The 14,495-nt window shown below is 41.6% G+C and overlaps 1 protein-coding gene across 1 annotated transcript; it reads right to left on the reverse strand.

The window, feature by feature from the left end:
- Positions 1 to 3,698: 3,698 nt before the first annotated feature.
- Positions 3,699 to 4,109, reverse strand: LOC146635768 (histone H3). Its single transcript, XM_085349018.1, has one exon. It carries the CDS (start codon positions 4,107 to 4,109, stop codon positions 3,699 to 3,701), a length of 411 nt encoding a protein of 136 aa, XP_085205144.1.
- Positions 4,110 to 14,495: the final 10,386 nt, after the last annotated feature.

The following is a 14,495-nucleotide window of genomic DNA, read 5'->3' on the forward strand; positions in this document are numbered from 1 at the left end:
TCTGAAAATATGAGATATACAGTTTGGTTGATTTCTGTTGGACGCCTCCCCGTTAGAGCGGTGGTTCAGTGGAGCTGTTATGTTACCACCAAAGAATGTCCTATGTCACGATGTGTCGAAGATGAAACCCTTGAACATTTACTATTATCCTGTTATAGAACAGTAGAAATCAGACAGATGACTAAAATGGGGTTTGAAATTGATAACAACATACAAGCTATAAAATATGGTCTGTTTAAAGAAAAAATGTACGAGAGTAAAAGACGCCTCTTTTGGCTTATCATGTGTGTCATTAACACCCACATTTGGAAAACCAGAGCCAAGGTGGTCATTGAGCAAAAAATGATAGATAGCGTTGCTGTGAGCAAAAATATCCTTACAGACCTGAGAAGGAGGAAGACTTTAGAACAAAAAAAGAATAGTCCTTTACCTTGGGATCTGTTGAAGATATAATCAATGTTAACATGTTTGAGTAATTTAACTTTTGTATTAATGTATCTATTGTAAATTATTCTGAGTATTGCCAAATATTTTGATGCAACTTTTTTATGTGTTGTTGCTTGTTAATTTGTCATGAATGTTGAAAATAAAGGCTTTAAAAAAAAAAAGCAAGGGTGGCAAAGGACTAGGCGCCAAGCGTCACCGTAAAGTTCTCCGTGATAACATCCAGGGTATCACCAAACCCGCTATCCGCAGTCTGGCTCGCCGTGGCGGAGTGAAGCGTATCTCCGGTCTGATTTATGAGGAGACCCGCGGTGTGCTCAAGGTGTTCCTGGAGAACGTCATCCGCGACGCCGTCACCTACACTGAGCACGCCAAGAGGAAGACTGTGACCGCCATGGATGTGGTGTACGCTGTGTCGAGGGACGCTACAATATATTGACTCTTCGTTTTCCTATGAGATTCACCTGTAATGCGTGCTTTTCTTCACAACGTTACAATAACTGACATGACCACAAACTGAACTTCACAGGTTAAAGGCAGTGTTGCCAACTTAGCCGCTATATTTAGCGAGTTATGAGACCCGTTAGCGACTTCTCTAAAAAAAGAAAAAAGAAAAAAAAAAGACGTGAAAGCGCATATCGCTTTTACTCTCAACAAGCAGCGGGTGCTGTAACGCAGTCAGTTCTTTTACTCTTATGTGTTTTGTGGATCACAAAGTAACTCCACCAGTGCCTATTTCGGGTCACTTTTGCCGGTCCAAGCCCGGGTAAAGGAGCAGGGTTGGAATTGTGACATTAAAAAAAAAAACAATTGCTAAAAGAAATTTAATTTGTAGTTCTAAATAAACTCTAAATGCATTTAGGACCATTTTTACTCACTTTCTCTTCCACGATGTTATTTCTCTCTCCAACAACATAGGTTACAATTACATTAGCATGACCAACTATGCAAATTAGGCGATGACGTCATTTAGCGACTTCTAGGACAACCAATAGCGATTTTCCTTACTGAGGAGTTTGCAACACTGGTTACAGGCCTATTCAGTACCACGGTTTGTTAATACTCACTGAACAGTCATAAACCAAACAAAGGATAGATATCACTTATTCATCGGTTTATTTGTAAATGTCTTCCTGCCAGAAATACGCTTGAAGGAGAAGTGCTCATGTTTTGAAGGAAGGAAGGTTCAGGGCTTAAGCAATCAGCATCATGGGCTCATCCGATTAGAATAAGAATCAGCACTCATCTAATTATTCTCAGGGTTTTCCTTTTATTCTCCAAATCAATAAGGCAAAGAAGGAAGGAAGGAAAGACACATGGACTGCCAATGCTGAAAGAAAACAGAGATTTAAGTTACTCATTACTAGTGATGTGACGTTCTGTATCGAGGCTTCGAAGCTTGTGTCGAGTAATGGAGGGGGCGTTTCCGCGATGCGCGTATCGAGGCTTGCTTCATTTATGGGAGGAGCTGAAAATGATGACGTCCGAAGCCTCGCTGCCCGGCTGTACCACGTGACTGGTTCATGAAGTGGTTCGAACTTTGCCGCGAGCTATGACAGATATAAACCCCTCAGATTTCATTCAAAATGTAGGTGTTTGATGGAGAGTTGCGGTTAGTGAGAGTTTGGAGACAGTTTGGAGGTTTATGAGAGTGAGGAGAGAAAGTCAGGAGAGAATGGAGCCGGCTAAGAAGAGGAGGATGTCCTCCCCTGTGTGGGAACATTTTGATCTTATTCCTCCCAACAAGGTATGTAAATTTCTACAGAAGATGTATTTTCATAATACTGATGGTGCAATACAATTTATGTTAAGCTGTCTTGACTTTTGTACAAGGTGAAGTGTTTGCTATGTGCCAGGGAGCTGGGATATAACAACACCTCATCCATGCTTAGGCACTACAGAGCTTTGCATGAGAATAAGGGGAACACCGATTGTGGAGCAAGACCAGGTGAGCCATCAAATGCAATGATAATATAGCATGCAGTAATGTTACTAAATGATATAACAATATTATACAACTGTTATAAGTTACTTGTGTGATATTTATATTTGTGCTTTGTCTTTATTGTCTTTCCTCAGGAGAACAATCTCAAATAGATGAAGACCTGGTCAGCATGGTGATTGAGGACTCCCAGCCATTTAGCATTGTGGAGGACAAAGGATTCAAAAGATTTGTTAAATCATTAAATCCTAGCTATGTTCTTCCCACTAAAAAGGCCATAAAAGCAGTGGAAATGCAGTTTTTACAGAATAAGATGTGAACAGGCAGGACTGAGGCTCAAAGCCTCAGTGTGTAGCTGTCCATACCTCAACGTTACAAAAGCACAACTACTGTCCACACCCCAACCACACCTCACCTCACAGTAAATGATCATTTCCATGTCAAGCATTTCCAAATAATCATTTTCCATACTGCCACTATAAATATACACAGTGTACTGCCATCACTACAATATACATGTTTTACACACTCCTTTTGTTGTTGACATTTACAGGCTGTGTGCAAAAGGCCACACTCTTCAAATTCATGCCAACTAATATTTTTACGTCCAGTAGGTGTCCTACTAGAGCAAATGAAGCTTCAAGAAGCTTTGCGCTGGGATGAACCAATTGGATGAAAAGCTTCAGTGCTTCATGAAGCTTCATCTGCCCATCACTACTCATTACCTTAAACAATACATAAAATAAAAACCCAAACAGAACCTCACCTCAGCTGCCGCCCCGTGTGGGAGTGAAGAAAGAGTGAGCCAAAAGTGAATGCAGTCCTTATATAATGTGTGACAGGTGAGTGCAATTGAGGAGAAGCACCACACCCAATCAAAGGTGAGAGAACTAAACAAGGTGCATCTGGTGACGTGAGTGGGTGTGCTGGGATGTGCTAAAAGGTGGGTCTCTACAACAGCTCATTTCGTTTTTTTTTTGTTTGTTTTTTTTAAGGTAACTAACCCACCTTTGATCTAGTAAAAGTACAAACTTTTTGGAGATTTGCTTTCCTGGATGACTGAGAATGCATCAAGACGTAAACAGCTTCCTGAAAGGCACATTGGCCCTAGTGAATGAGGCAATTCTGAAAATAAAGTCAGTGAATTCCACGTTGATCCCAACTGTAATTTCTAGAAACAGCATGAATATTCAAGTGTGAGCATAAGACTTATATTATAAAAACAATACTATCAATAAGAATAAAGGAGCGAGCTCTTGGTGTGAGTGAGGTGGCTCTGAAAAGAGCCGTTGCTGGTAGAAGAGAGTGTAGCTTAAGCTCTCTCTCCGCGGATGCGGCGAGCCAGCTGGATGTCTTTGGGCATTATGGTGACCCTTTTGGCGTGGATGGCGCACAGGTTGGTGTCCTCGAAGAGTCCGACCAGGTAAGCCTCGCTGGCCTCCTGCAGAGCCATGACAGCAGAGCTCTGGAAGCGCAGGTCGGTCTTGAAGTCCTGAGCGATCTCACGGACCAGGCGCTGGAAGGGCAGCTTGCGGATCAGCAGCTCGGTGGATTTCTGGTAACGGCGGATCTCGCGCAGAGCCACGGTACCAGGCCTATAACGGTGAGGCTTCTTGACGCCCCCGGTGGCCGGGGCGCTCTTACGGGCGGCCTTGGTAGCCAGCTGCTTCCTGGGGGCTTTGCCGCCAGTAGACTTGCGAGCAGTCTGCTTGGTTCTTGCCATTCTTTCTCACTTTCCTTTTACTCTGATAAGAGCAGAAAATGTAGCGAACAGAGGAGACTCGCTGCTCTTATAGTGTGAGACTGGCTGTGACGCAGTGCTGCTCCGGCTCGTGATTGGTGACGGGCTCCACGTGGAGCATCGCCCCGCCTCGGTGTGTGCTGCTCATTGGAGAAAAGTGCATTTTCTCTTAGTCTCGATACTACGAAGAAAAGAACCTGTCAAAATGAGTGGGCGTGGCAAAACCGAAGTAATTGGTTATTAGTTATGTAATCATGCCCCCGTATGCCCCATTATCGTTTGCTTCAAACTTCAGCAATTTATGGGTGAGACTCAAGTACATCGGAGACGGGGACCCCCCGACCCGTGATTATGTTGCTGAAGAGCTGATATTGCAAACATCATGGCTGAATGTGCAGGACATATACTCCTTCATTGCTCTCCCCAGTAAACGGGATTTTGAGCTGTGTTTCACCGAAGAGGCGCCCTTACGTCGCTTCTTAGAGATCTCTCTTTCCAACGCATCACATCCGAAATGGAAAGACTGGCAAGTGGAGTCTTCTGTCCAGGTAGAGGTAGTGACTCTTGTTGTTAAGTTCTGGACTGGAAGGATTCCAGACCAAGATATCGAGCTATATCTTAAAAGGTATTGCGAGATTCTTCAACCCCCAGTCAAGCCAGTGGATAAATTCGGATTCTGGTATGGAGTCCGAAAATACAAAGTTCGGATGCGTAGAGACGAAGCTGGGCATATAATCTCTATTCCGAATTCCATCTCGTTGGGCCCCTACAATGGCAGGATTATTTATCCGGGCCAATCGGTGAGGTGTTTCATCTGCCAAGGTCCAGACCACCAGGTGAGAGAATGCCCCACTGTCAAATGTTGGAAATGTGGTGAGTTGGGCCACAAGGCTAAAATTTGCCAAAACGAAAGTGAGTGCTCCCTCTGTGGTGCGAAAGGACACACTTTCTTTAAATGCCCCAAGTCTTTTGTGAATATACTTAAATCTTCCCAACAACCTCGACCTTCTGCCACCATGGATTTCCCTTCTTTGGTGGATCCTTCCCAAGTCTTGGATCCCCCCGTGAATGACCAGGTGAGAGAGCCCCCTCCCTCTACTCCCCCCCCACCTTCCTCCGACAGCTACCTCACTGTCACTCCCAGTTTCGCTTGGATTGGACAATCCACAAGTGGATGATCAGGATACCCAGTCTAGCCCTGTTCAAAATGAGTTACCATCTCCACTGTCTCAGTCAAGTAAAAAAAGCGACGAGAGTGATGAAGAGCTAGATGGTAACCTAATCATAGAGACATCGGATGGTGAGAATGAAAGCGATAGTGATGACGAAGAAATTGACAGCGAGCAGACACCTGATGACGACGGAGATAGCGAGGACCATGGATCCTTCCCTCTCTCAGAGGCGGCATCTCTGGCTCTTGCTTCGCTGCCCGGGGAAACGAAAGTAAAACGGAAGACCTTCTTTAGTGGAAGTCACCCGGCCCTCAACGAGCTCGTCAACGAGGATACGAGAGGAAGCAGAAAAAGGAGCGTTTCTGCTTCTAGCTCTGGAAGAGATAAGCGGAAGGATAATAGACCAAGTCCTCCGTGAGTAATATTTCTGAGATGGTCTCTCCTTTAGTCAACCTATGAGTAACATCAAAATAATAACATTTAATGTCAGAGGTCTCCAATCAGATAAAAGCAGGAAAAGGAAGGTTGATTTCTTAAAAAGACTTGATTATGATATTTTGTGCCTTCAAGAGATGAGATTAAAGACACACGTAGATGTATGTGAATTAAATAAAATGTGGAACACTGCCCATTCAATAATATCGATAGGGGAAGACAGCTCTGATGGAGTGGGTATTTTCTTTAAAAAAAGATGCGGTGAATATAATCAAAAGAAGAGACATAATACCGGGACGACTCCTCCTTGTTGATTGCTGTTATTACGGGCAAAGGTTGCGTATTATTAATGTTTATAATGCACCCGAACGAACGAAAAAGATACAATTGTTGAAAAAACTTAAGTATTTATGTTGAGCTAGTTAATAGGTATGCCGTCGTTGTCATCTGTTGTGATTTTATTTTGAAAGGATGCTTCCTGTTATGCTGCAGAGTGCACGCGAGAGTTCAATAATAAAAACTAAGTGTTGTTCCGGTGAAAAGCCGATGCCCCACGTGTGATTATTCCTCCGTCTAGACAATATAAGTATCTTCAATATTCATGCAGATTCCGCTGGAAGACCCGTCTCTGCTAACAGGTTATGGGCCCAGGAAAACATTGAAGCTACGCCAGGGGAAAGTTTACCACCAGAAAAGTCGCAAAGTACAGCGTGTTCGGTGAGGGCTAGCGTGCTAAGTTAGCACCATGAATAAGCGTGCTGGTGAACCCAGTGGCCGATGGGCAAGGTTGGTTTTTGACGGAGATGAGAAGAATTATGAACTGTGGGAGACAAAATTTTTGGGACATCTTAGATTACAAGGTCTAAAAGACACAATATTGAAAAGTGATGACGACGATGAGGACGACGAAGATAAGAATGCCCAGGCCTATGCAGAGTTAATACAGTTCCTGGATGATAAGAGTTTATCGCTCGTGATGAGAGAAGCTGCCGATGATGGACGCGAGGCACTGAAAATTTTAAGAGACTATTATGCAGGAAAAGGTAAACCAAGAATTATCAGCCTTTATACCGAACTGACTTCTCTGAAGAAAGCAAGCAGTGAGAGCGTCACGGAGTACATCATACGCGCAGAGACATTTATTACAGCCCTGAGAAATGCTGGAGAGACACTTAGTGATGATCTGCTTGTAGCGATGGTGTTAAAAGGTTTACCAGAAACATTTAAACCTTTTTCCGTTCACATTACGCAAAGTGAATCAGAAATCAAGTTTGCGGAATTTAAAACGAAACTCCGCAGCTATGAGGACACTGAGAAAATGCGCTTAATGGAACAAGAGGATAACATCATGAAGGCGAGAGTGCAACCCAGCGTGAGACCCGCAGCAGCTGCTAATGACCACAGGAGAGACATGTCAGACATAGTCTGTTTTAAGTGTGGCCAACGGGGACACAAGGCCAGAGCATGCCGCTACAGACAGTGGTGCGGTCACTGTAGGAGCAACACCCATCGAGAGTCGACTTGCAGGAGACGACAACGGAATGATGAAGCACGCATAGCCTCGGAGGAGGGCGACAACGCAGAGAGCGACGACACCTATGTCTTCCGGATGAGCGATGACTACGCGGCACCTCAACAGCCACAAGACATCAGGACCAAAGGCCTAATGGTGGATACTGGCGCAACATCACACATCCTGAATGATAAAACAGCGTTCAAGAAATTTAATGACGACTTCCAGCCGGGAACGCACTGTGTGGAATTAGCTGATGGCACCAGGTGTAAAGGAGTGGCTGAAGGCAGAGGAGATGCAGAGGTGTGCTTGATAGACAGCAGAGGGAGACAGTGTAAAACAACACTGAAAGACGCCCTATGCATTCCCTCATTTCCACAGAATATCTTCTCTGTGAGAGCGGCCACCACGAACGGAGCCACTATCATCTTTAAGAAAGGAAGGAACGTCCTTCAACACAGAGACGGTACAAAGTTTCACATCCATGAGCACAACAGACTTTATTACCTTGAGACTGTAAGTGAGTACGATGATAAGTGTAATAATTGTTTTGATGTGCAGACATGGCATGAAATTTTGGGACATTGCAATCATAGTGACATTCTGAAGCTACAAAATGTGGTTGAAGGTATGAAAATCAAAGGGAAAACTGACAAAGAAAGTTTGAACTGTGAGGTGTGTATTCAGGGAAAATTTGTCCAGACTAGGAATAGAAACCCTGACAGGAGAGCTGAGAAACCTCTCGAGCTGGTACATACGGATCTAGCAGGGCCGATAGATCCAGAATCACGAGATGGACACAGATATGCATTATTGTTTACCAATGACTTTTCCGGTGCAGTATTTGTATATTTTCTCAAAAACAAAAGTGAAACAATGCAAGCAACTGAAATCTTTTTGGCCGATACAGCCCCACTCGGGAAGGTAAAGTGTATCAGGTCAGACAACGGCACAGAGTTCATGGCAAAGAGTTACCAGGTATTGTTAAACAAACATGGAATAAGACATGAAACTTCAGCCCCATATTCCCCTCACCAGAATGGTACAGCGGAACGTGGCTGGAGAACACTTTTTGATATGGGGAGGTGCATGCTTATTGAGAGTGCCATACCAAAGGAATTATGGACGTATGCAGTTCAAACAGCGGCTATCGTGAGAAACAGATGCTTTAACAACCGGACAGGGCAGACACCTTACTTTTTGCTGACTGGGCGGAAGCCCAATCTATCCAGAATGCGAAAGTTTGGGTGTGAGTGTTATGCTTACAAGCAAAACAAGGGTAAGCTGGATTCTAAGTGTACAAAAGGGATTTTTGTAGGCTACGACAAAAACAGTCCAGCATACAAGGTTTATTTCCCAGACAGCGCCAAAGTGCAAAAGTTTAGGCTGGTTAAGTTTGTAACCAAACACAATGAGGAAAAGCAAACACAAACTGATACGACATCTGAGGATGAAGACATACAGGTGAGGGAGAGACCAAACGTGAACAGGGAAAGCCCCAGTACCAGTTCACAGGAACCAGATACTGACAACCAACCAGAAGTGAACAGTCAGATGCCACTTAGTGATGAGACTGAAAACTCCAGAAGGTATCCTTCTAGAACAAGAAAGAAACCAGATTATCTAAATGAATATGAGTCAGGAGAAGACATTGATGATCAAGTGCTGACTAACATAGACTACTGTTACAGACTGATAAGTAACTCACCCGTGACATTCAGTGAAGCTGCAAGGTCACCCAACTCTAGAGAGTGGAAAGCAGCTATGGATGAAGAAATGCAATCCTTAAACGAGAACAACACTTTTACCCTAACAATCTTACCTGAGGGAAAGAAAGCAGTGGGGGGTAGATGGGTATATGTGAAGAAAAACAGTGGTGATGGATCAGAAAAATATAAAGCACGGTACGTAGCTAAAGGTTACAACCAGTGTTTTGGGATAGACTATGATGAAACTTTTTCTCCGACTGCTAACCTGACAAGCATAAGAGTATTGATGCAGTGTGCAATACAAGAAAACCTGATTTTGCATCAGATGGATGTAAAAACCGCATACTTGCATGCACCAATAGATTTTGAAGTGTATGTTGAGCAGCCAGAAGGCTATGAAGTAAAAGGAAAAACAGATGAGAAACTGGTCTACAAGCTGGAAAAGTCACTTTATGGGCTTAAACAGTCAGGCCGAAACTGGAACAGGACATTACATGACTATTTGATAGAGAACGGTTTCATGCAGAGTCCTGTAGATCATTGTGTTTACACAAGGAAAACAGGAAAAGAAAAAGTGATCATGATCATATGGGTTGATGATATTATTATTGCAGCCAGTGATGAAAGGGTTTTGAAAACTGTGAAGGAAATGCTAACTGCAAGATTCAAAATGAAAGATATGGGGAAACTCAAACATTTTCTTGGTATTGATTTTGAGCAAACCCAAGATTGTGTAAAAATGTTACAAGAGAGATATGTAGAAAACATACTGGAAAGATTTCAAATGCAAGACTGTAAACCAAGATCAACTCCTTGTGAACAAAGGTTGAACTACAATGATGATGCTGAGAAAATGAACAATGTCAGAATGTACAGAGAGGCAGTAGGTAGCCTTATTTACTTGACCTCTTGCACACGACCAGATTTGAGTTTTGTTGTAAGTAAGCTGTCACAGCACTTCAAAGAACCAGCTGTGGAACATTGGACTACTGTGAAACATGTTCTAAGGTACCTGAAACAATCAAAAGACAAGACATTGTGCTACAGGAAAAGTGACAAAGATTTGAGAGTACAAGGTCACAGTGACTCAGACTGGGCTGCGGATGTGACTGACAGGAGGAGTACTACAGGTTACTGCGTAAGCCTGAATGAAGGAGGTACTTTGGTGTCATGGCGAACAAAGAAGCAGCCAACTGTTGCCTTGTCAACTTGTGAAGCAGAGTACATAGCTTTGGCAGCAACAACACAAGAATGTTTGTACTTGACACAACTGTTGCAAAGCATGTATGAGCATCAAAAGAGACCGCCAAAGATTTTTGAGGACAATCAAGGGACTATTGCATTGGCAAAGAATCCTGTTAACAGACAGAGGTGTAAGCATATCGATATCAAATATCATTTTGTGAGATCAACAGTTAATGCTGGAAATTTGATATTGGAGTATTGTCCGACAGGTCTGATGGTGGCCGATGTTATGACAAAGCCAGCAACAAAGGGGAAGTTATTGAAGTTTGAGAAATATATGTTTGGAGTGTAAACAAATAGTAAAGAAAAACTGTTTCTTTTGGAATGCATGTAAAGCTGACAACGTGAGTGCAAGTGGGGGTGTTGAGCTAGTTAATAGGTATGCCTTCGTTGTCATCTGTTGTGATTTTATTTTGAAAGGATGCTTCCTGTTATGCTGCAGAGTGCACGCGAGAGTTCAATAATAAAAACTAAGTGTTGTTCCGGTGAAAAGCCGATGCCCCACGTGTGATTATTCCTCCGTCTAGACAATATAAGTATCTTCAATATTCATGCAGATTCCGCTGGAAGACCCGTCTCTGCTAACAATTTATTAGAGATTGGTTTTAATATAATTCTATGTGGAGATTTTAGCATTGTTACTGAAGCAACTGATAGAATATCCAAGGTTGAATTTAGAGAACTGCGGGAAAGCAAATTGTTGGTTAAAGTTTGTAAGGAAGCAGCACTCCGTGATTTATACAGGCACTTGCATCCACATACCGTCCACTACACTAGATTCGATTCGTTAACTAAAACAAGGATTGATAGATTCTACATATCACATAATGTTCAAGGTCTGAAATATGACACTCTTAACAGACTTTTCTGATCATATGGTGGTTATGGCAACAGTGTCGTGTTGTCCCCATGAATTTTTGAACTATTGGAAATTGAATACATCCTTGTTAGCAAACGAGTTACTTAGGTTCGAAGTTAAATCTGAAATTAAGAAAATATTAGATCTTAAGATTTTTACTACTTCTTTCTCGGAACTTTGGGAGCTTCTTAAACGACGTATGTGTCATTTTTTTAAATTTAAAGCGAGAGAATTAAATCATGCAAAGAATGTAAAATATAACGAAGATGTGAGTAGATATATATATTTAAGAAATAAGAAGGAGAAGGAAGAGGAGGAGGAAAATCAAATGATGTCTCTTAAAGAGGACATTGATCGAGTCAATAGAGAAGTTTTATTTAATATGTTGCGACGTACTGACTTTCACGGGAACAGTGATTATATGATTTTTAATAATCAAAAGAAAAGTCGGAATGATTTTATTGTCTCAATTAAGGATAAACATGGAAAGTCAGTTTTTAAAGAAGAGGGGAAAAGACAAGTAATTAGAGACTATTGTTCGGAGATGTTTTCATCCATAGTTACAAACAGCGACGCTATTAACAATTTTTTGAGTGAGGTTGAACCATTAGATCCTGTCATTTATGAAACTTTGATTGGAAAAATTAAAAGAGAGGAAGTGGAGTCAGTAATTAACCAACTTAGTACCGATAAAACACCTGGTCTGGATGGACTCCCCTCTGAATTTTACAAAATTGTGAGTAAAGAACTGTCTGAATTGTTAACTCAGTATTTTAATGAAGGAATAGAAAGAGAAACAATGGGTAAATCGTTTTATGGGGGAGTTATGTGTTTATTATATAAGAAAGGTGATAGAGAAGATATTAACAATTATAGGCAACTGACAATAATGAATGTAGATTATAAGATTTTTGCTAAAATAATTATGTCTAGACTAGAGGATGTATTAGATATTATCATTGAAAAAGAACAAACATGCGCAATTAAGGGACGATTGATGTGGGATAACTTAAGTATGTTAAGAGAAATTGTTTATAATGGCAAGGATTCAGAACTCTGCATTTTAGGATTAGATCAAAGGAGGGCTTTTGATTCTGTTTCCCACTCTTATTTATGGAAAGTAATGAAAGCTTATAATTTTCCGGACCAATTTATTTCTATTATCCAATTGATTTATAAAAAGTCCCTAGTGCAAGTTAAGGTAAATGGAAAGCTCTCATCCCCTTTTAGTGCTGAGTGCGGGGTTAAACAAGGATGTCCTTTGAGTGCTGCGTTATATGTCCTTGCAATTAATCCCTTATTGAAAAGGATCAACGACGATAAACGAATCAAGGGATACGTCCTTGATAAATCCCTTAAAATCGCAGCTTTGGCGTATGCAGATGACGTGACGGTGATAATTAGAAACCAAAACGAACTGTCTTCAGTTATGGAGATATTACACCATTACGAACAGGCATCAGGTGCCAAACTGAACCAAGACAAAACTGAAGGGGTGTGGCTTGGACATCCGACCAGACAACCTAAAATGATGATCTCTCTTTGTAGGGAGATTAAAATTTTGGGTATATGGATTGATAATACTGACTCTAGTTTACTAAATTGGAATAAGAAAGAAAATGAAATTAAAATGGAAATTATGAAATGGGAAAATAAAGATACAAATTATAAAACGCGTATTAATATTGTAAAAACACACATAATTTCGAAACTTCTTTTCCTTGCCGCAATTTTTCCTCCTCCGAGAACAACTGTAATGAAAATAAGTAAGATGTGCATTAAATTTATCTGGGGATCCAATCGAGAAGTGACTAAGAGAAAATTTATGTACAAGAGTAGGAAAGACGGGGGTTTGGGAGCCCCAGACTTAGAGATTGTTTTGCGAATTCCTTTTATAAAAATTACTCAAAGCGCAATTTCTCGGGGTGCCCCGTGGGTTCGAGGGAAGGAGCAATTGTGGCAAAAGAAAAGAGGCAGGGCCAGAGCGGGCGTTCCATACCACAGACTTATGTTTGGTGACTTATCAAGTCAATGGGAACATTATGGTTTAAATATTCTCCAAGATAATACGAAAAATATCTATAAAAAAATTAATGAAACCAAAAAGGAAGGTGTAATTCAATATAAGTATGCAAATGAAGATGAAAACCTTTCAATAGTTAAAAATATACAAGACAAATTATTATCTGAAAGCATGAGAGACGTGGTATGGCTCATCTCGCTCGGGCGCCTCCCTGTGAGAGCGGTGGTACAATGGAGTTGTTTTGTTACCACCATGAAATGTCCTATGACAGGCTGTGATGAAGATGAGACCCTAGAACATCTCCTATTGGATTGTTATAGGACAACTGAGATCAGGCATAAGATGACAGAGATTGGCTATGATGTGGATGTTAATATTAAAGCAGTTAAATATGGTTTGTTTAAAGAAAAAATGTGTGACGACAAAAGGAGACTCTTTTGGTTAGTAATGTGTGTAATAAACACACATATTTGGAAAACTCGTGCCAAAGGAGTACTTGAACAAAAGATGATAAGTAGTGATGTTGTGAGTAAACATATCATTACAGACCTGCGGAGAAGACGAACAATGGACCTGAAACTTGGGAAAGTTTTCCCCTGGAACGAATTAAAAAATCAAATGTCTCTTAAAGAGGACATTGATCAATCAGTAACAACAGGTTTAAAATAAACTTCCAGGGGTCCCAAATCTACAGAGGAGGACTCGCAGGGACCACTGGGTCCAAACACCAACAACTCTGTTTTCTTTTCATTAACATTTAAAAAGTTTAGAGCCAACCAACCTTTAATGTCATCTAGGCATGTTGTGAGAGGTTTTATGGAGATGCCACCCTTCTGCTTCAGGGGCAAATAAATTTGGATGCCATTATCATCTAGAAAATCTTTCAGTTGACTAAAAACAATTTTCTCTAAAACCTTGGAAAGTAAAGGGAGCTTGGAAGTAGGCCTATAGTTCGCTAAAACTGTGTGATCAAGGCCAGGTTTCTTAAGCAGTGGCTGCACTAGTGCATGTTTGAAACTTGCAGGAACCACACCAGAAGACAGACTGCTGTACCTTCTCTCTGTATTTAGACTCATTGTTGTTGGTGATGAGACCCACCACTGTTGTGTCATCTGCAAACTTGATCATGTGATTTGAGCTGTACTGTGCAGTACAGTCATGTGTTAGCAAGGTGAACAGCAGTGGACTAAGCACACAGCCCTGTGCTGATCCTGTACTCAGTCTGTGTTATTTCCTATGGAGACAGACTGGGACCTGTCAGTTAGGAAGTCCAAGATCCAGTTGCAGAGAGTGATGTTTATTCCCAGTAGGTCCAACTTCTTTACCAGCCTCTGGGGAATGACAGTGTTGAATGCTGAGCTGAAGTCATTAAACAGCTATCTGGCATACGTGTCCTTTTTGTTGAGATGGGA

Source organism: Diplotaxodon limnothrissa, linkage group LG3 (genome assembly GCF_057381915.1).
Source record: "Diplotaxodon limnothrissa isolate DT_005_m linkage group LG3, D_limnothrissa_male_GT1.1, whole genome shotgun sequence".
Taxonomy (NCBI): domain Eukaryota; kingdom Metazoa; phylum Chordata; class Actinopteri; order Cichliformes; family Cichlidae; genus Diplotaxodon; species Diplotaxodon limnothrissa.